General features: G+C 40.1%; 2 protein-coding genes across 2 annotated transcripts in view; one reads left to right on the top strand and one right to left on the bottom strand.

Annotated features, from left to right (window-relative positions):
• Positions 1-217: 217 nt before the first annotated feature.
• On the bottom strand, positions 218-22,996 carry TYW3 (tRNA-yW synthesizing protein 3 homolog). Its single transcript, XM_069594789.1, has 6 exons — positions 22,725-22,996; positions 17,713-17,793; positions 15,349-15,447; positions 15,060-15,131; positions 12,631-12,764; positions 218-671 (listed from the first exon to the last, which is right to left on the bottom strand). The coding sequence occupies exons 1-6, from the start codon at positions 22,896-22,898 to the stop codon at positions 455-457; spliced, it is 777 nt and encodes a 258-aa protein (XP_069450890.1). The 5' UTR covers positions 22,899-22,996; the 3' UTR covers positions 218-454.
• The window catches only part of CRYZ (crystallin zeta), a 28,885-nt gene continuing 28,380 nt past the window's right edge, over positions 22,680-23,184 (top strand). Inside the window, exon 1 of the mRNA XM_069594779.1 lies at positions 22,680-23,130. The gene's annotated coding sequence lies outside the window, so the exon portion shown is untranslated. The remainder of the gene's footprint in view (positions 23,131-23,184) is intronic.

The following is a 23,184-nucleotide window of genomic DNA, read 5'->3' as shown; positions in this document are numbered from 1 at the left end:
AAAGATATCAGTTGTTTCATTCACAGAGTCTAAAAAGAGGAAAAATCCTGTCCTTGGACTCCAGGAAAATAAGCAGCAAAGTGATCCCCTTGAAAGCTGTTGATTTCAAAGTGAAAACTAAGAAAAATGTTATGATTTTTACACAAATATTCCTAATGTTAAAGTTCCCTTGGAAGGGTATAATAGTTCTGTTTTGAAGTAGACACTGAAACTTAGAGGCATTAAAAAAAATCATAATTTTATTTTTGCAATGACTATGTGATTTTAAAAGATAGTATATAGGAGTAAATATTATACATAGTTGTTTTTAAAAGTTAAGGGTTTCTCTAAAATATAGAGAAAAGTTAAATCTTGCTTTTCTGAAAGTCTGATACACTCAACAAACTCTTATTAACAGCAGCTTTATAATATCGATTAGAAACATCACTCTACCAAGACATTTTGGAACCAAATCTCAGCAATCTTCAGGGAAGATAGTAACACTGATTCCTGGATCATCATGATCATTACTTTCCAGTTCTTTTTCATTTCCTTCAGTAACACGTTTGCCACGTGCTTTTGCTGGGTTCCTTTTTTTTTTACGAATGTATGATGTATTAACTTTCTCTTTAGGATGTGAGGTTGTAGAAACAGTTTCTTTTTCCAAAGCATATTGTAGGCAGTGGTAAAACCTGTAAAGAAATAAAATACTTCTGTTATGTATCTGTGTGTTCTCAAACAAAATGACTGAAATATTCCTCAAACATAAAATTATATAAATCTGGTATCTCATATTAACCTTAAGATATGAAATAAATCACAGAAATAATGTACTTCTTGTTTTCATGATTGCTTATTTATGAAAAGTAATGCATTTTCAGTTCTTTAAGAACAGTCTTGAAAACTGGATTGCAATCACCTCTTGACAACCTCTATCCTATTTCTATTCCAGATGCAGGAGTCAAACAAAGGTAAAAAAAGAACAGAAATACTTTTCTTTAAAAAAAAAATTGTAACTGTAACAAAAGTTAATTTTAGAGAATTTGGAATATATATGAAGTTACAGAGATGACCTCCACATAATTACCTAAAAATAACCACTCTCAATATTTTTATTTTTTCCAGCTTACTGAATTAATACATCTGTCCATGTATACATATACCTGTCTTTTATACAATTGTGATATTACATACAAAGTTTTACTTTGTTTTTTCAAATTTAATATTTATTGAAAACACTTTCCACCTCACTAAATGAATTACAAAATAATACTTTTAAATGGTAGTATAACATTATGTCACTTAGATTGGCCTTTATTTTCAAGTTTTCCCAATACAAACAATGTTATAAACATTTTGGAAATAAAATGATCTGAGTCTTCAGCTATTTAGGATAGATACCTTGAAAGTAATTACATGGTTAAAAGGTATAAATATTTAAGGCTCTTGATAAATACTGTTTTCCAGAATGGGTATTCAAAAAAATATGCTCCTAACAGCAGAACTTGAGACTACTTCATTCATATAGTGAATATTACATCAAAAATATGCTTTACTTTGACAGGTGATAGGGTCTCTCATTATTTTTTTCTTTGAAAGTGAATATATTTTGTTTATTGTTATTTGAATTTTTTACTGTAAATTATTCTTTCCCTTTACTCATTTTTCCAGTGGAGGGTTTGTGTTCATTTTCAGCAGACACCAGAAAGCAGCAAGTGGCTTGGTTTGCTCCGTGTGCTTCACATCAGTGCTCCACTGGGAAAGCTGAGGTTGCTAATTTCAACCTCACTGAGTCTCAAATTCCTCATTTAGAAAACTAGCTGTTATCCTGTACTTAGCACGGTTGTCAGAGGGTTGGTTATATATGTAAGTACTTAGCACAGACCCTGGCACTGATTAAGTTCTCCAATGTGACTATTCTTACAGAATATAAACTCCGTGACACCAAGGACTCCATTTATCTTGTCACCTGTTCTATTCTTAGCATGGAGTACAGTGCAGCCACACCTGGTTAAAAATATGCCCAGTAAGTGAATAAATAACAACTGAACAAAAAAGGTAAACATCCGAGGTGTTATCCTAGGTCCCAAATAAAATGATCTAAAAGTTGAGAATGCTTCTTGCATTGTTGAGGTCTTATCACGATTTTAACAGTGTCTGACTCTTGGGGATCCTGTAGACTGCAGCACGCCTTTCCATCACCAACTCCCAGAGCTTGTTCAAACTCATGTCCATCGAGTCAGTGATGCCTTCCAACCATCTCATACTCTGTTATCCCCTTCTCCTTCTGCCTTCAGTCTTTCCCAGCATCAGGGTCCTTTCCAATGAGTCAGTCCTTCACATCTGGTAGCCAATGTATTGGCGTTTCAGCTTCAGCATCAGTCCTTCCAATGAATATTCAGAACTGATTTCCTTTAGGATGGACTGGTTGGATCTCCTTGCAGTCCAGGGGACTCTTAAGTCTTTTCCAATACAGTTCAAAGGCATCAATTTTTCAGTGCTCAGCTTTCTTTATGGTCCAACTCTCACATCCATACGTGCCTACTGGAAAAACCATAGCTTTGACTGTAAGGACTTTTGTCAACAAAGTAATGTCTCTGCTTTTTAATATGCTGTCTAGGTTGGTCATAGCTTTTCTTCCAAGGAGTAAGCATCTTTTAATTTCATGGTTGCAGTCACCATCTGCAGTGATTTTGGAGCCCAAGAAAATAAAGTCTGTCACTATTTACATTGTTTCCCCAACTATTTGCCATGAAGTGACAGGACCAAAGCCATGATCTTAGTTTCTTGAATCTTGAGTTTTAAGCTGGGATTTTCACCCTCCTCTTTCACTTTCATCAAGAGGCTGTTTAGTTACTCTTTGCTTTCTGACAAAACGGTGGTGTCATTTGTATATCTGAAGTTATTGCTATTTCTCCGGGCAAGCTTGATTCCAGCTTGTGCTTCATAAGCCCGGCATTTCACATGATATACTCTGCATATAAGTTAAATAAACAGGGTGACAATATACAACCTTGATCCTTTCCCAATTTGGAACCAGTCCATTGTACCATGTCCAGTTCTAACTGTTGCTTCTTGACCTGCATACAGATTTCTCAGGGGGCAGGTCAGGTGGCCTAGTATTCCCATCTCTTGAAGGATTTTCCACAGTTTGTTGTGATCCACACAGCCAAAGGGTTTGAGGTAGTCAACAAAGCAGAAGTAGATGATTTTCTGGAACTCTCTTGCTTTCTCAAAGATCCAACAAACGTTGGCAATTTGATCTCTGGTTCCTCTGCCTTTTCTAAATCCAGCTTGAAGGTATGGAAGTTCTCAGTTCATGTCCTATTGAAGCATCACTTAGAGAATTTTGAGCAGTAGTTTGCTAGCGTGTGAGATGAATGCAACTTTGCGGTAGTTTGAACATTCTTTGGCACTGCCTTTCTTTGGGAATGGAATGAAAACTGACCTTTTCTAGTCCTGTGGTCACTGCTGAGTTTTCCAAATTTGCTGGCATACTGAGTGTAGCACTTTAATAGCATCAGCATTTAGGACCTGAAACAGGTCCGCAGGAATTCCATCACCTCCACTAGCTTTGTTAGCAGTGATACTTCCACAGGCCCTCTTGACTTCACATTCCAGGATGTCTGGCTCTAGGTAAGTGATCACACCATCGTGATTATCTGGGTCATGAAGATCTTTTTTTGTATAGCTCTTCTATGTATTCTTGCCACCTCTTCTTAGTATCTTCTGCTTCTGTTAGGTCTATACCATTTCTGTCCTTTATTGTACCCATCTTTGCACGAAATATTCCCTTGGTATCATTAATTTTCTTGGAGAGATCTCTAGTCTTTCCCATTCTATTGTTTTCCTCTATTTCTTTGCACTGATCACTGAGGAAGGCTTTCTTATCTCTCCTTGCTATTCTTTGGAACTCTGCATTCAGATGCTTATATCTTTCCTTTTCTCCTTTGCCTTTTGCTTCTCTTCTTTTCTCAGCTATTTGTAAGGCCTCATTAGACAACCATTTTTCCTGGTTGTATTTCTTTTTCTTTGAGATGGTCTTGATCCCTGTCTCCTGTACAATGTCAGGAACCTCCATCCATAGTTCATCAGGGACTCTGTCTATCAGATCTAGTCCCTTCAATCTATTTCTCACTTTTACTGTATAATCATAAGGGATTTGATTTAGGCCATACCTGAATGATCTAGTAGTTTTCCCTACTTTCTCCAATTAAAGTCTAAATTTTACAATTAGGAGTTCATGATCTGAGCCACGGTTAGCTCTTGGTCTTGTTTTTGTTGACTGTATAGAGTTTCTCCATCTTTGGCTGCAAAAAATACAATCTGATTTCGGTACTGACCATCTGGTGATGTCCATGTGTAGAGTTGTCTATTGTGTGGTTGGAAGAGGGTGTTTGCTATGACCAGTGTTCTCTTGGCAAAACTCTGTTAGCCTTTGCCCTCCATCATTTTGTACTCCAAGGCCAAACTTGCGTGTTACTCCAGGTTATCTCTTGACTTCCTACTTTTGCACTGCAGTCCCCTATGATGAAAAGGACATCTTTTTTTTGGTGTTAGTTCTAGAAGGTCTTATAGGTCATCATAGAACCATTCAACTTCAGCTTCTTTGGCATTAGTGGTTGGGGCATAGACTTCGATTACTGTAATATTGAACGGTTTGCCTTGGAACCGAACAGAGATCATTCTGTCCTTTTTGAGATTGTATCCAAGTACTGCATTTTGGACTCTTGTTGACTAGGATGGCTATTCCATTTCTTCTAAGGGATTTTTGCCCATAGTAGTAGATATAATGGTCATCTGAATTAAATTTGCCCATTCCAGTCCATTTAGTTCACTGATTCCTAAAATGTCGAGGTTCATCCTTGCCATCTCCTGTTCAACCACTTTCAATGTACCTTGATTCACGGACCTAACATTCCAGATTCCTATGCAATATTGTTCTTTACAGCATTGGACTTAATTCCATCACCAGTCCCATCCATAACTGGGCATTGTTTTCTCTTTTGCTCCATCTCTTCATTCTTTCTGGAGTTACTTCTCCACTCTTCTTCAGTAGCATACTGGGCACCTACCTGGGGAGTCCATCTTTCAGTGTCATATCTTCTTGCTTTTACATACTGTTCATGGGGTTCTCAAGGCAAGAATACTGAAGAGGTTTGCCATTCCCTTTTCCATCATGCTCTTATATCCTATTATAATGGGAGATTATGACAGGAAGTTTTTGACATCTACAGGATAGACTGCTATCTGAACCAATTATGTTCTTTACTTTAATTCAATAAACCGGCTAAGTTTCACTTGCAAAAGCTCTTAAACTGCCCTAAGAAAACCAAGCTAACTGCCTCTTCCCAAATACTTCACACAATGCTAAGATATACCTAACATGATTACCACATTTCCTACCCATATTTTAAGAACTTACGTAGTTACCACTATACACCTTGATATTCATCACCATTCTTGGCAGATAACTAGGGCTAAATGGTATTTCTAGAATAAATAAATCAATCTCAAAGAGGGAGGTACAGTGAAAGAGAAAACAGAACTTTAAGAATTAGAGCAAAAGGTTTTGAAAAATTTAAACTGATATTTATTTTAGATCCCATAACATGGTCACAACCTTTTCATTTAACATATTCCTTATATCCTTACTTAACTGAAACCTGGTTCCCCACAAACACACCACTGCCCTGCATTCCTGTCAAGTGGAGAATGCTTTTTCTTTCAGTATCCTGCCCACCAGAGAGGTGAACAATAAGGTAAGAATTCACCTGCCTCACCAACACTTTTCCAGACTAAACTCCTTTATCTGCCCCTCAGATTATCTACCAATATTCTTTTCAGTCCTTTACACTCATGAAAACTTCTACACTTGGCCTGATCTTTGTCTCCAGGTCTTGCCATTATCCTGGGTGACTTCAATGATTGGTTTTCTTCTCATTTTCCACACTGCCTATATAGCATGGTTTTTAAAAATGCCTCAGTAGAATGACTCACTTTATGTAAAACAAATCTAAGTATGCTACAAAAGGGTATGAATCACCCTTATCTGATCATAAGAGGCTATTCATGATGTTCAACATTCTCTTCCATCAGTCTCTCCCCAACCCTGCTCTTTAAACTTAGGTAACCAGGTCTCTTCTCTGGATTCTACTGTATTCCTCGAAAATTAAAGATAAGATTAAATTCTTCTTTTATGAGCACAGCAAATTAACAGCTGTGTAAAATACCTTGTTGACCACACTAAAAAGGTAATTAAAGAGGAATAGGTGCCTTACTTCTAATCTTCCATTAAACAACCTAAGAATTCAAAGCTATAATCCTTGGGGAACCAAAGAAACAAGTGGTAAAAAGGAACAAAGACCTTTTCCATGTTGAGAGCCAAGAATACAATTTCAACTACTTTTTTCTTTTTCTTTGTTAAGGGAACTTTTAAAATGTCCTTTGGGAAACTATCTTACTCAATAAGTCAGAAATTTGTTTCTCAATTACATGTTCTCTTCTCATGCTATGACCCTTTATACAGCATTCCAAAGCCTGATTCTCAAAATATAATTTTCTCAACTTTCAAAGGCAACAAAAAGAGCTGGGAGTATAAAAAGAAATATATGTTCAGGCAACTGTTTTTCTGCTCCTCTCCAAAGAAAAGCAAATTGTCTCCCGTTTTTCCACTTCTGTAGTCAAGGGTATCATGACACAGGACAAGTTGTATATAGTTCTCTTCATGACAGAACTTTTCAGACCAGCTCTGGGAAAACGAATTTTTGTTCTTCAGATCAGTGAGAGGACCATGGGCAATAAAAAGCTGGTATTTCTGACTTCTGAAATAGGAACATAAAATTAACGAAATCTTGAGCACAACTTCATATCCTTTTGCATACGTGTGTGGGCTTCCCTGGTGGCTCAGAGGTTAAAGCGTCTGCCTCCAATGCGGGAGACCCGGGTTCGATCCCTGGGTCGGGAAGATCCCCTGGAGAGGGAAATGGCAACCCACTCCAGTATTCTTGCCTAGAGAATCCCATGGACTGAGGAGCCTTGTGGGCTGCAGTCCATGGGGTCACAAAGAGTCGGACACGACTGAGTGACTTTACTTACTTACTTACTTACTTACTTATGTGTGCAAAGTCGCTTCAGTTGTTTCTGACTCTGTGTAATGCTATGGACTGATCCTCCAGGCAAGAGTACTGGAGCGGGTTGCCCGGGGGTCTTCCCAACCCAGGGACTGAAGCGCATCTCCTGTGTTTCATCTCCTGTGGATTCTTTAACCCTGAGCCACTGGGGAAGCCCTCACACCCTTTTAGGCTTCTATTACTCACAAATAACAAAAGAAGACTATTCTCATACATTAGGTATTTGGATTTTTAACTGATTTTAAGCTCTAGCATTTTTATTAAAAAACATGTGACAGAACCTGTGCCAGGTGCTAAAAACAAGTAAGAGATGGCCTGTACCCTCAGGGAGCTCAGGGCTTGATGGGAGCTGCAGAGCTGTAAAGATAAATTCAATGTGTCATGAAAAAGCTAAGATAAAATAGGAAAACATGGGGCACTTAGCTCCAAGAAAGATCAAGAAATACTCCTTGGGGAAAAAAACCCCAAAGCCTGGGCTGAATCGCAAGAATGAATGGGAGCAGGCGAGGTGAATTCCTCTCTCTTCTGGCACAGAGAGGAATTATGAGAGGAAAAACTGAGGGGAGGGGACATCCAAGGAGAAAATACCAGAAAACGTATGTTTTCCCTTTATATTACTTACTTCTCTGACCATAAGTATACAGAGAATTGTGTGAGTTATTTATTTACCAGCTTTATTTCCATTAAAAAAAAAAAAAAGACTTGACTCCGCCTTCTCCTCTGCCCTCATTTCTATCTGCTGCCCCGTTAGGATTATGCTCTGCAGGCCGATCGCCATTCACCTTGTTACTTGGAGTCCTGTTACTTCTTACCCAGACTGTGTAGCAAGTCTATTCTGGTAGTCCCATCAGTAAGCCATCTTACACGTCTTCCAGAATAATGACCTTAAGTTTGTGAAGCCATAAAGGTAGCACTATTTTTTTTTAAAGTAGCACTACTGTTAGAACAAGTCTGTCAAATAAATTCAGCAAGCATTTATTACCCACTGTTCTCCTATCAGACACTCAGAAAATGATGAGAAACTGTACTTGCCTTTGGGGAACTCAATATAATGTATTAACTTTTCAGTTCCTTTATTATTTATGATTAATTCAATAAAGTTATTGGGTTTCTACGCTATAAAGTTTTAGCGTAAGAGATATTTAAAGTGTGGGTATGTAGGGATATGTGTTTGGTTGGTATCTGTGTGTGGGGGGAGTTAGTCCTATTTAAAAGGTGACCATCTTGTAGTGGGGTAAAAAGACATACATGAAATTAAGTAAGTGTAATTCAATATGGTTCACATTTCTCTTTGCACTGAGGCATAAACAGTATTAATGCTTGTAAATGGTAAGACTCTGAACCAAGGAAATTGTTAAAAGAGGTTAAGACTAAGATAAGATATTGAGGAAAGGCTGATGGGATATTTGGTTAGATATATTCAATAGGTTATTAGATATATGGGCCCAGAACTTGGGAGATATTTGGAAGATCTACCCCAGGTGGTGGTAATGGTAAAGGACCCTCCTGCCAATGCAGGAGATATAAGAGATATGGGTTCAATCCCTGAGGTGGGAAGATTCCCCTGGAGAAGGGCATGGCAACCCACTCTAGTATTCTTGCCTGGAGAATCCCTATGGACAGAGGGGCCTGGCGTGCTGCAGTCCATAGCGTCTCAGAGTTGGACATGACTGAAGCGACTTAGCAACCAGTGTCTGGGGAAGCTAAAGCAATGGGCCATGGGAGGAATCCCGGAGAACAAAAGTATTTAACCAATAGGTAGAATAACAAGAGAAACCCAGAAGGAAGCTAAGAAAAAGCACCAGAAGGAAAGGAGCAAAGTGATGTCACACAAATGCTTACCAACAGGTGTAAGGAAAATGATCAATGTCATTAATCATCAGGGAAATGCAAATCAAAATCATAACGAGATATCATCTCACACCTGCAAGGATGGCACTTAACAAAACAAAACAAAAGACAAGTGTCGGCAGGGATGTTAAGGAAAGGATGCCAATGAACTGAATAATGGCTAAAATTGTGAATTTTATGTTATGTATATTTTATCATAAAAAAGTAAAAAACAAAAGACCAACCATTAGAAATATTTACTTTTTTGCTCTAATTTGCTTAATTTTTATCAATATTATATGCCAATATACTTGGACTTTTTATTCTACATTTTATTTAACATTTATTTTCTTATTACACAGTTGGTGAGAAGAGGAACACGGCTAATGTCATCCAATCTAAGTCAATCTTGATCTTTTATTAACAGCTACAAAGATAGCCCTCCTCTTGTAACTGGTAAATAAACCTCCAAACTTCCCATGTTTCACCTGGAAATCATTATAGATGAAATTATCTTCCTCTTTCCATGAAGAAGTGGGCTTGGGAATTGTTTTCTACGAAAGAGACCTCTTGCTATTAAAATAATATCTTAACTTTTGATTATCACATTTCAAGAATATTTCTTGTTGCTGGAATGCTACTCATTAGGATTTTGACTTTTAAAACTTCTCTTATTACAGCTGTTTGAATTGTGAAACTTTGGTCCCATGACAAACCAATTTTATACTCAACATCTGATTGCAGAACTCATCACCTCCAGTGTTTAATTTTTCTCTTTTCCACATCAGAAGAGTAGCTCTTTTTCTGCATTTGGTTGAATATACAGCTGTTCCCCAAGGAGCTCCCTAATTTGTTCACTCTTTCTGAATTCACATGTAATCTTCTAATCAGTATCTTAAGACACTTTTTACCCTTCTTTAATTTTTCACTGATTTTATATGATGAGCATGACTCTCTTGATAGCAGCATGCACACTATAATCTCAAAACATATTTTTGAGTCAATGGATTTAAAGCATAATTTGATTTTATAGTTGGTGAACGTGGCTCAATTAACTTCACCAGGTGTATAGTTAGTTGATCTTGGGCTATATTTATAATCTTGTTGAAATTCAAGTAAGAAAACAGAGAAACTGATTTCCTACCTCCTACTTTTTCACCAACAGTCTCACAGTTAGAATACTAACAAATGTAGCCAACTTTTGGGATGGTACCAATAAATACTGCCGCCTGGCATGTTGCAGTCCATGGGGTTGCATAGAGGTAGACACGACTTAGCAACTGAAAAACCACCAATAAATACCTATGTACAGTTCAAACTCTGTAGCCTGGTGGAATGGAGACAGCAAGGGCACCCCACTCCAGTACTTTCACCTGGAAAATCCCATGGACAGAGGAGCCTAGTAGGCTATAGTCCATAAGGTCGCTAAGAGTTGGACAGACTAAGCAACTTCACTTTCACTTTTCCCTTCACGCATTGGAGAAGGAAATGGCAACCCACTGTACTTGCCTGGAGAATCCTAGGGACAGGGGAGCCTGTTGGGCTGCCGTCTATGGGGTTGCACAGAGTTGGACACAACTGAGGTGACTTAGCAGCTACAGCAGCCTGGTGGAATGGCTGGGTAACTTCAGTTACTTTCTTGAAATCACTTTATTTAGAACATCTGCTCAAAGTACCCTGTGATCAGGAAAACTCTTAGGCTTTTTCAACCAGGTTTCCACTAAAAAATTAAGCCCTAACGCCCACAGACAGCCACTATTTTATGTCATGAATTAATTAACTTATCTCCAATGTATCTTGGCTGGTATAATTTATATGGCACTGCTGGGAGAACTGAGAAATAGTCACTTGCATAATTTTGTTAATTTTATGGTTCAAATAAGGAGCTCTGGATGAAAAAGCTTGGATGGTGATACTGAGGTAATTATAGGCTTATTCTCTGTATGAGTCAGTGAAGAAGGAGAAAGGCTACCCTAAGAATCATGACATGACACAGATGGGGCCTGTCATTCGATATATGCCGTCTAATATATGCTAAAATTGTTAAGACAGATACAAGAGAACTGAAGCCAAGAGAGTTAAGTTGTGGTGGGTGCAGGATTTGAATTCGGTTCTGCCTCTGGAAACCCAATTCTACCTCTTTCCATCATGCCACTCTGCTGCCAGAGTGGTTCTGGCTTTAGCTGTTTAGTAAAAACTTCTAGGTATTAAAGAATTTTAAGGTATTAAAGAATGTTAAGCAGATGAGTTAAGCAAGAGGATTCCTTTTCACTTTACAGACAGGATTCTGATGGTGTTACAGAGAATGGCTTAGCAGAGAGACACCCTGGAAACATTCTACTCTTAGATCAGTGGTCCTGAATGAAGAATGTGGCAGGAAGGGTGGGGAGAGAAGAGTGAGTCAGGAGTCATTTCAGCAGTGACTGACTGGTTGTGAGGAGACCAAAGGGGTGCTGCCGCTGCTGCTGCTAAGTTGCTTCAGTTGTGTCCGACTCTGCGACCCCATAGATGGCAGCCCACCAGGATCCCCCGTCCTTGGGATTCTCCAGGCAAGAACACTGGAGTGAGTTGCCATTTCCTTCTCCAATGCATGAAGGTGAAAAGTGAAAGTGAAGTCGCTCAGTCGTGTCCGACTCTTAGCGACCCCATGGATTGCAGCCTCCCAGGCTCCTCTGTCCATGGGATTTTCCAGGCAAGAGTACTGGAGTGGGGTGCCATTGCTTTCTCCAGACCAAAGGGGTGGGGAGAAAGCCAAAAGGAAATAATAAATGACAACAAGATGATTTCTTCAATAACTCAGAAATACACATCTTACTGATGGTAGGTTAGTGGCATTTATCTTCATATATAAAAAGCAGCGTAATAGTCACGTCTTTATATCAAAAATTCTATTCTGAGGAAAAAGTTGAGAAAAAGTAATGTAAAATTAATCAAGCAGAAACAAGAGAAATATAAAGATGTGCACAAGACAGCCATAATTCTTCTGACTGGGGCAGTTATGCCAATTCAAATCTAATTCATGACAAGAGCTGGGTTCTGATCTAGCCAGAGGTATAAAATATTTATCAGATTAAAATTAACCAGGCTGTTCTCCTCAAAAGGAGATTTTAAGTAATCTTCAGTAGGTCCCATCCCAGGGGCAGAGTGTACCATGTCCCTGGCTGCCTTTGGCTGGATCAGTTATGTCCCTGTGGCTGCCTCGCTCTCATCTGAGTGACTGTTTCTCCTTAATGCCTGGTGCTGGCAGCTGCATGTCCCACTGTCCTGCCTGGAGCTTCCTCCCCTTTATGCTCCATGTAGTACCCACTGCAGTTTGGCCTTTATGCGTACTATGTGCTAAGTCTCTTCAGTTGTGTCCGACTCTGGGCAACCCTGTGGCCAGTACCCCACGAGGTTCCTCTGTCCATGGGGTTTCCCAGGCAAGAATACTGGAGTGGGTTGCCATTTCCTTCTCGAGGGATCTTCCCAACCCAGGGATCGAACCCGCATCTCTTATGTCTCCTGCACTGGCAGGCAGGTTTCTTACCACTGGCCTACTCTCATCAATTATTTTCATTATCTGTATTATTTATGATAAGGCTACAAATATAAAAGCAGCTGGGAGTATAAACTGGAGATGATGTGTATTAATATTTTCAAAGAAGACCTAGGTATATAAGGCTAACATGGAAATATATCATTAACATACCTTTCAATTCTCTTCTTGTTTTCTTCCATTTTTTGATTTGCTATCTTTAGTAGGAAGTTGATATATTCCTCTGTCACCATCAGTTTTCCTTGATGGCTTAATGGAACTTCTAAGCCATGGGTGCTCCGGACAGCCTACAAGGAACAATTTAGATTGGATGACTTATGTACTAGAGATGCTGAAGATAACTAAAGAATAATCCACTCAGGGCTGTGTTTATATATAGTTTAGCTCCATTAGAGGGCTTCCCTGGTGGCTCAGTGGGTAAAGCGTCTGCCTACAATATGGGAGACCCAGGTTCAATCCCTGGGTCGGGAAGATCCCCTGGAGAAGGAAATGGCAACCCACTCCAGTACTCTTGCCTGGAAAGTCCCATGGACTGAGAAGCCTGGTAGGCTACAGTCCATGGGGTCGCAAAAAGTTGGACACGACTGAGCAACTTTCCTTTCCTTTCCTTTAGCTCCATTACAGCACTTAGGTTTGCACTTTGATACAATTTAGTCAAATGCAGTTGAATCAAAGGAGAGTAAATAGATTTTCCTATCATATAAAGTCATTTGCAAAGAAAATCGTTTTATACATTGTCTTTCAGAGAAGCAGATATTATCAAAGAGTCCAATAAACTTAATAGTATCAATTTCATGAAATCTAAGGAAGTTTTAATACACTATTTAAAGAAACAAAATAAATGAAACCTCAACAGAAGTTTTAAGGGAAAATCAAAATGGCTTGGATGCTGAAGGGCCTCTTAGCAATGCTTGTGCAGGGTGGTTACAAGATAAAGCAGGCCTGTTCCATCACACAAAGTGGCTGCTTTCTTGATGCTTTAGGGTTGCCAATCTTAGTAACCCCATTGAGGAAACAGTCAGCATGTTCTCAGTAAATCCAAACACTGGATATAGGTTAAGAAACAAGAGAAACTCCTATGAGGCAGAAAAATTCATTCAACAAGCCTTTACTGAGTGTCTGCAATTTTGCAGGCCCCACGGAAGGTATGAAGATACAGGATGAATACACATGGTCCCCATCTAAGAGAGAGCTAACACATCTGAACGAAATACCAAGTGAACAAAGAATCACAATCCAACAGGGTACCAAGAAGAAACATATAAATGTGCGTGCATGCATGCACACACACACACAAACACAAAATACTAAGAAAAGTATTCAATAGAAGAGAAGCAACTAACTGAGACAGGTGGTGGTTTTACGGGATTTTCAACCATATGTATAATTTCACCAGATGTAAAAATGGGAGAAGGGGAGCATTCAGCCAGAGAAAGAACTTTTCTATAATGACAGGACATGAAAAGCATAATATGTTCGGGAAATGACCAACAGCATTTTCTCTGGCTGGAGTGGAAGCATGCTAGTGGAATGTGAGCATAAATAAGGTAGATGCAAAATAGTTTGTTTATGTAAAGTCTTGAAAGTCAGAGAAAATACCAGGTGACCTTGACTTCTTTAAAACCGGCATTCTGACACTACTGGCTAGAGGGACTGAAGGAAAAGATGGGGCGGACGAAGGCCAGGCAGGAAACTGCTGTAAAGACAGAGGTGAGAGATGAAGAGGGCTTAAGCATGGGCAGTGGAAGAGGGCTGGGAGAGGTGGAGTCCGGAGTGAGGACTTAGAGGTAGAAGTGACAGATTTCTCACTAATTTAATAAAGAAGACAAAGGAGAGAAAGGTGGAAGAGTGGTTTTGTTTTCGCTTGGGCCACCAGATGTACACAGTGGGGAGTGAGATGGGGACTCAAATCAGTACCATGAGCTCTGCTTTTCTATTTAGTCATGCACCTTATGGCAGAAAGTGAAGAGGAACTAAAAAGCCTCTTGATGAAAGTGAAACAGAGGTGAAACAGAGTGAAAAAGTTGGCTTAAGGCTCAACATTCAGAAAATGAAGATCATGGCATCTGGTCCCATCACTTCATGGGAAATAGGTGGGGAAACAGTGGAAACAGTGTCAGACTTTATTTTTGGGGGCTCCAAAATCACTGCAGATGGTGACTACAGCCGTGAAATTAAAAGACGCTTACTCCTTGGAAGAAAAGTTATGAAGGATGCCATGATCTTCGTTTTCTGAATGTTGAGCTTTAAGCCAACTTTTTCACTCTCTTTCACTTTCATCAAGAGGCTATTTAGTTCCTCTTCACTTTCTGCCATAAGGGTGGTGTCATCTGCATATCTGAGGTTATTGATATTTTTCCCAGCAATCTTGATTCCAGCTTGTGTTCTTTCCAGTCCAGCATTTCTCATGATGTACTCTGCCTCAAATGTAAAGCTAAGAACTCTGGACTTTGCTCTGTACAGAAAAGTCAGTCACTGAAGGTTTCTGAACAGGGAATGGCAGGAAGATTTGAGTAGGAGGTTATTTGATAATCTGGATTACTTCATGATCAAAGAATTGCTTTTCACCAAAAGTACCTTACCAGCATAATCTTTCCTCTCTTTCCCACAGTTATGCCAGAGTTCCTGAAGCCAGAATCCATTGCCACTGAATGCTGTAAGAAAATAAATTTGTTAAATTCTCATCATCTGGCTAACCAGATAAACACTTTAGCTCTACAAACTGCTGAAACATATATAACCTCAAATCTATAATGAGATAAAACATTAGTTCATTAAACTAGCATTGTATTAACTGTGGTAGAAGATTTAAAGTTCAAAACTACATCTACTCATATACCTATAAATTCAAGTTTAATCACAAAATTTTACCAGAATCTGTGCATCCGGCAACTGTCGGCACTGCACATGAAGAACAAGTGGCTCAAATTTCAAAACGGCATCGCCCTTCGCTTTCTTCAGGGCCACAATCTACATATATGGAAAACATTAGGATTAGACACAAACACATGATCCTATTCCTTGGTGACCCTTTATCTTATGTACCTTCAATATTTCCAAGCAACTTTCAGACTCATTCTGCATCGTTCTTCCACAGTAACTCTTCACTCTGCTTTCTTGGATCTCTTTCTCCAAAACTCATTAATCTTTTCTCTAATTATTCTTTTAGGAGACTTGATTTCTAATCCTCTTATAAACCATCTGTGGCATTCTTTCAAACCATACCTCAAACGAGTAAACTATTACTTTATATTTTTAATAAAGGAATATGGAATGTGAAGACTATACTAGATCTGTCTAAATGCTTTGCTGTTAGATTGAAGATTGAGACACATGTATTATTATGCTTCAGCTAGAATCTGTTATGTGAACGGAGAACTTCCAGATGTTCAAGGTGGATTTAGAAAAGGCAGAGGAATCAGAGATTAAATAGCCAACATCTGTTGGATCACAGAAAATACAAGGGAATTCCAGAAAAACATCTATTTCTGCCTCATTAACTATGCTAAACCCTTTGACTGTGTGGATCACAACAAACTGTGGAAAATTCTTAGAGATGGGAATACCAGACCACCTAACCTGCCTCCTGAGAAATCTGTATGCAGGTCAAGAAGCAATAGTCACAATTGAACATGGAACAACAGACTGGTTCAAAATTGGGAAAGGAATACGTCAAGGCTGTATATTGTCACCATGTTTATTTAACTTATATGCAGAGTATATCATGTGAAATGCTGGGCTGGATGAATCACAAGCTGGAATCAAGATTGCTGGGAGAAATAACAACAACCTCAGATATACAGACGATACACTGCCTTTATGGCAGAAAGCAAAGAGGAACTAAAAAGCCTCTTGATGAAGGTGAAAGAGGAGAGTGAAAAATTTAGCTTAAAACGCAACATTCAAAAAACAAAGATCATGGCATCTGGTCCCATCACTTCAGGGCATAGAGATGGGGAAAAATAGAAACAGTGTTAAGACTTTATTTTCTTGGGCTCTAAAATCACTGTGAACGATGAATGCAGCCATGAAATTAAAAGACGCTTGCTCCTTGGAAGAAAAGTTATGACCAACCTAGACACCATATTAAAAAGCAGAGATATTACTTTGCCTACAAAGGTCTGTCTAGTCAAAGCTATGCTTTTTCCAGTAGTCATATATGGATGTAAGAGCTGGACGATAAAGAAAACTGAGCTCCAAAGAATTGATGCTTTTGAATTGTGGTGTTGGAGAAGACTCTTGAGAGTCTCTTGGACTGCAAGGAGATCCAATCAGTCCATCCTAAAGGAAATCAGTTTTGAATATTCATTGGAAGAACTGATGCTGAAGCTGAAACTCCAATACTTTGGCCACCTGATGGGAGGACCTGACTCATGAGGAAAAGACCCTGATGCTAGAAACATTGAAGGCAGGAGAAGGGGACAACAGATGGTTGGATGGCATCACCGACTCAATGGACATGAGTTTCAGCAAGCGCTGGGAGATGGTGAAGGACACGGAAGCCTGGTGTGTTGCAGTCCATGGGGTCACAAAGAGTTGCACGTGACTCAGTGACTGAACAGCAACAGGATCTGGACGAGGCAGGTGCTACCTCTGTCTGCCTAACCTAACCGCACCATTCTCCCTCCTTCACATCATTCGACTCTGGTGCGACTGTCAGTCGTGACCCTGTCGCTCACTGCTCCCACTATATAATATCAGACAACAAGTGCCTGGGTCTAATCAAGGAGAGCATTCTATTCTACTGCCAAAGATAACTCGTCTTGGCAGAGAATGCCTCACCAGGCAGGATGACTCAGAGTCCTTTGGAAATAATGCATGGATCTTAAAAGTGAATCTTTTTCTGCTGGGTTGCTGGCAGCTATCTTTCCTGCCACAAAGATTATCTGCAGCGGAAGAGAAGGGCAAACATACAGAGAGAACCAGTACCCAGAGGGGACTGAGTGAGTACTCTGAAGACAACATTTAGGCACCTGAGCCAGTAATGTAAAACGCCCGACTAATATGAATTTATATGAACTCACCTAAACATTTTAATTTAGGGAACTAAATAATCCAGCATAGACAGTAGTCTCCCACAACTAAAAAAACAGCCATTGTAATGAATGCTCTTTAGCCCTTGTAATCTGCAGTCATTAAAACTGTGCACATAAATTGAATTTTCTATTCTTTTCATATATATTTAAAGTGACTGTGAATTAAAGTTTATTTCTAAATTTATATATAAAAACTTACCACATCATCTTTCACACAGGCTTTGTGTGTAACCAGTAGCCAGCAACAGTTTTGTTTCTGAACCTCAGAACCATTTATACTCTAAAATGAAAAAATAACATAGTTTAAGTTAGTCACATAATATTTATAAAATAAGAAGTACACTGTGTAGCATATTTCGTGCTTGTGCTCTCCTTAGTCACTCAGTCATGTCCAACTCTTAGGCGACCCCAGGCTTCTCTGCCCGTGGGGATTCTCCAGGCAAGAATACTAGAGTAGGTTGCCATGCCGTCCTCCAGGAGATCTTCCCAACCCAGAGATTCAACCCAGGTCTCCCACATTGCAGGAGGATTCTTTTCCGTCTGAGCCATCAGGGAAGCCCATTTTAGGCTTTCTCCTAAGAATTAAGAATCACAAGCAGTGGTTTTAAGTATAACTAAGAACAATTGAATAGGCTTTTGGGTAAAATCAAACATAAAACAAAAATGAAATGAAACTATTTGAGATAGAAAGAAAGTAATTTATTAAGATAAAAATACTTAATAAATATTTTCTGAAATACGGTCATGTTTTTGTTAGAAGAAAAGGTATTATTACAAGGGGTTGTATAGTAGTAGCCCCTAAGTTGTATTCTAGCTGTTTTATATGATTCAGATAAGTTCAGTCGCTCAGTCGTGTCCGACCCTTTGCGACCCCATGAATCGCAGCACGCCAGGCCTCCCTGTTCATCACCATCTCCCGGAGTTCACTCAGACTCACGTCCATCGAGTCGGTGATGCCATCCAGCCATCTCATCCTCGGTTGTCCCCTTCTCCTCCTGCCCCCAATCCCTCCCAGCATCAGAGTCTTTTCCAATGAGTCAACTCTTTGCATGAGGTGGCCAAAGTACTGGAGCTTCAGCTTTAGCATCATTCCTTCCAAAGAAATCCTAGGGTTGATCTCCTTCAAAATGGACTGGTTGGATCTCCTTGCAGTCCAAGGGACTCTCAAGAGTCTTCTCCAACACCACAGTTCAAAAGCATCAATTCTTCAGCGTTCAGCCTTCTTCACAGTCCAACTCTCACATCCATACATGACCACAGGAAAAACCATAGCCTTGACTAGACGGACCTTAGTCGGCAAAGTAATGTCTCTGCTTTTGAATATACTATCTAGGTTGGTCATAACTTTTCTTCCAAGGAGTAAGCGTCTTTTAATATGATTAGCAGAACATTAAAAATATTTTTTAAAATTCCTTTTGTAAGAAAGCACTGTTCCAGTCCCACACAAGATCTACTGATGCCTGATCTGTTCATACCTTTCTATGTCCCTAGTCACTATAGGCATAAATTTGTGACCTCTGGATTAGACTTTATTTGTAGCACCAAAGAGCAGAGCTAGGACTGAAAGTTTAGAATTTTATTTTACCAGTATTCTTTGTTTATTAACTGTAAAAATGTTTATTTGTCAAGTTCTATTGGATACTTTGTATATAAACAGAAGAAAAGCTATGACAAACCTAGACAGCATATTAAAAATCAGTGACACTATTTTGCCAACAAAGGTCCACATAGTCAAAGCTATGATTATTCCAGTAGTCATGTATGGACATGAGAGTTGGACCATAAAGAAGGCTGAGTGCCAAAGAACTATGCTTTCTAGCTTGGTTTTGGAGAAGATTCTTGAGAATCCCTTGAACAGCAAGGATATCAAACTAGTCAATCCTAAAGGCAGTCAGTCCTAAATTTTCATTGGAAGGACTGATGCTGAAACTGAAGCTCCAATACTTTGGCCACATAATGTAAAGAACTGACTCATTACAAAAGACCCTGATGCTGGGAAACATTGAAGGCAAAAAGAGAAGAGGACAGCAGACGATGAGATGGTAAGATAGCATTACTGACTCAATGGACGTGAGTTTGAGCAAGCTTTGGGAGATGGTGAAGGACAGGGAAGCCTGGCTTACCGCAGTCCATGGGGTCACAAAGAGTCTGACTTGACTGAGCAACAACAATACATATAAACAGATCCTATCCTCAAGGACAATTGAAAAAGGATACAGGAAACCACATGTACTTTCTATGCAGTAAACAGGGTTTATATATAAACTATAAAATTTTCCAACTAACTTATTGAAATAATTCCAACAAATTAGAACTGCTAGGACTAAAAATATACAAAATTTATAGTTTTGAGTCTATACTATAATAGATTTTCCCCTACTATACAGAGGGGATTTCATCAATCTTGGCCCAGTGTTTATGTGAGTATGTTTCCTAAAACTATACAAATGTTAATATTGGGCTTCCCTGGTGGCTCAGACAGTAAAGAATTCATCTGCAATGCAGGAGACCCGGGTCAGATCCAAATATGGTATTATAAAGAAATTGCTTTTCATTTGCTACTGTTCAACTCAGTCATCTTCTTATGCTTAATCCTTACTAGTCACTTGTGTTATTTCATTTTCTCCTTTTTTTTCATTTGTCTTGGTTTATCAACGTCTTTGTTACTGGTTTCCAAGAGCTCATTTACAACTAAGGTTAACCATTTGTCAGGCAATGAAAATGAAATACTGTATTTTACTGTCAATTTACTATGATGTTTTATATTTTGCTTGTGTATTAAAATATAGTCATGCTGTGTTTCATGAAAATAAATCAATCACCATACTTCCACAAGGTGACTTTTATACATTAGGTACACAGGAGACTTTGCCATCTGGCTTTAGAATGGAGAAGAGTTGCGCTTCTTCAAATAACTGATCTGTTTTCATTGAATGACCTCAGTCAGGGACTGATGTTGACCTAATGCTGGCTGCCCTAAATCTTACAGCCAAATGCGTGAGCCACCTCTAGCAAATTAACAGTCTCATGGTATATTTTGAGAACTAATGCCATTTCTGCTTCATCTTATCTATACTACTTTTATCCAGATTTTCTCACTTTTTATTTTCCTTCTTGTATTGCCTACTTGTAAGCTGATCCAAATTCTTCCAGAAATAAGGCAAAGTGAAAATAAATACAAGGTATAAGGTAATACATAAAATGAAAAGATGTTCAGGAAAAAGTCCTAAAGGTAGTTCAGAAGAAGTAGTCATTGCTTCCAAGTAGATGTGTGTGTTTGTGCTCAGGTAGGAAAGGGGAGTTTGGGGAGGTATGTCTCAGATATGCAAAGATGGGGGTAAATATTTCAGGAAAAATAAAGATGAACAAAGGCAGATAAATGTAAGAGGAAAAAGAGAATAGTTCAGTTTCAGTGACCAAATTAAGATGAGGAGTCAGAGGGGAAAAACAGCTGAGAAGTGTATTAGAGTATCTCACCAGGGCTTCCCTGATGGCTCCGAAGGTAAAGAATCCACCTGCAGTGCAGGAGACCTGGGTTCCATCCCTGGGTTGGGAAGATCCCCTGGAGGAGGGCATGGCAACCTACTCCAGTATTCTTGCCTGGAGGATCCCCATGGACAGAGAAGCCTAGTGGGGCTACAGTTCATGAGGTTGCAAAGAGCTGGACACGACTGAGTGACTAAGCACAACAAAGCACAAAGTATTTCAGCATAGATGAGTGACAGTACACACACTGTGCTTTATAAAGGGGAATCTGTTACCAGCGTGTAACATGGTTTGGGGTAGGGAGACTGGTAATTCAGTGACCTGTTAGGAAATCACTGCATAAATTCAGGTAAGACAGGGCAGGAGAAATGAGGGAAGAGAGAGAAAGCAAGCCAAGCAATGGAAGCAAAATAAGAATGAATAGACCCTGCTAACTTGGGAGACGTTCACATGACCTGTCAGTGAGAGATCTAAAAAATGAGTTTACAAGCATGGCGTCTTGCAAGCTCTGAATTCGATCTTAATGTTAAAGTGAACACATAGCTAACTTTTATAGTGCACTTAATATGCCAGGCAGAGTGCTAAAGTTTTAAAGTTGTGTCCAACTCTTTGCGACCCAGCGGACTACACAGTCCATTGAATTCTCCAGGCCAGAACACTGGAGTGGATAGCCTTTCCCTTTTCTAGGGGATCTTCCCAACCCAGGCCTCCCGCACTGCAGGCGGACTCTACCAGCTGAGACACAAGGGCTTCCCTCGTGGTTTCCTTTTTTGAAGCAACGTAATCACTGACTCCATGGACGTGAATCTGAGTGAACTCCGGGAGTTGGTGATAGACAGGGAGGCCTGGCGTGCTGCGATTCATGGGGTCGCAAAGGGTCGGACACTACTGAGCGACTGAACTGAACGGAACTGAAAAATTACCAGAGTTGTAATAATACAGTGGGCCACTAGGAGGCAGTGAACCCCTTAATCATGCGGCTGCTGTTGCTAAGTCGCTTCAGTCGTGTCAGACTCCGTGCGACCCCATAGACGGCAGCCCACCAGGCTCCCCCGTCCCTGGGATTCTCCAGGCAAGAACACTGGAGTGGGTTGCCATTTCCTTCTCCAATGCATGAAGGTGAAAAGTGAAAGTGAAGTCGCTCAGTCGTGTCCGACTCTTAGCGACCCCATGGACTGCAGCCTACCAGGCTCCTCTGTCCATGGGATTTTCCAGGCAAGAGTACTGGAGTGGGGTGCCATTGCCTTCTCCGCCTTAACCATAGCGAGCAGCAATCAACTGGTTAACAAAGGTTTGGTAGAGCGGTCGACCAGAAGGGAGCCGCCTCGCCAGACTAGAAAATCTTTAAATCTCCTTAGTATTGAAAAAATAAAATTCCCTGAGTGTGTGTGTGTGTGTTTTTAAGTCTCTAACCCTTGCAACTCAACATCATTCCCAGGCTAGCAGTTTCAGCATTATTTGGGGGCTTGTAAGAAATGCAGATTAAGCCCTAGCCTTGACGTGTAGAATCAGAATATGTATTTTAAAAATTCTCCCAAGTAATTAATAAACACATTAAAGTTTTAGACACATCGATTTAAGTAACGCTGTCAGTTTAAGGAGACCGAGATCACCGAGCAGAAGGACAAACAGGCAAGCTGGGTTGGGGTGTTACATCGGGCGGGTGTAGGAGTTCCCGTCGTGCACAATACAGGGCAGGACTGGAAGGGCACAAAGGGTCCTCACCCCGTCTAGGAGGATGATTCGGCCAGCGCAGGAACTGGTGGTGAAAAACTGTTCTTGCCCATTTAGGAGCTGCACGATCTCTAACACGTCCTCGTCCACACTGCCCTTCCGGCTGAGGTCCGCTTTGCTCAGACACTGCGCCTTCCACCTCTTGAACTCTGCGCTAAGATCCATGCGACGAAGGAGTTACGGTCTGGACTTTTCGCGTTAGCCTTGTTTCCCCTGGAGGCAGCCATATTGACGTCAATGGTGGCCGGGAAGGTCCAAACTCCTTCCTGAGACCCGCCCCTGGGGCGGGGCGGGGCGGGGCGGAGCCTGAAACTGCTGTACCCGGGCAGGCCCTCCCGATTTCCCAGTGCAGTCTCGGGGGATGCTCGCAAGTTTTGATTTTCCACTCTAGAACGGGGTAAGTGGTTTTAAAAGTCTCTCAGGCTGAGCATTTCCCCAGCGCTCGTCCAAA

This window comes from Ovis canadensis, chromosome 1, assembly GCF_042477335.2.
Source record: "Ovis canadensis isolate MfBH-ARS-UI-01 breed Bighorn chromosome 1, ARS-UI_OviCan_v2, whole genome shotgun sequence".
NCBI lineage: Eukaryota > Metazoa > Chordata > Mammalia > Artiodactyla > Bovidae > Ovis > Ovis canadensis.
Note: the sequence above shows the minus strand (reverse complement) of the source record. Positions and strands in the feature narration are given on the sequence as shown.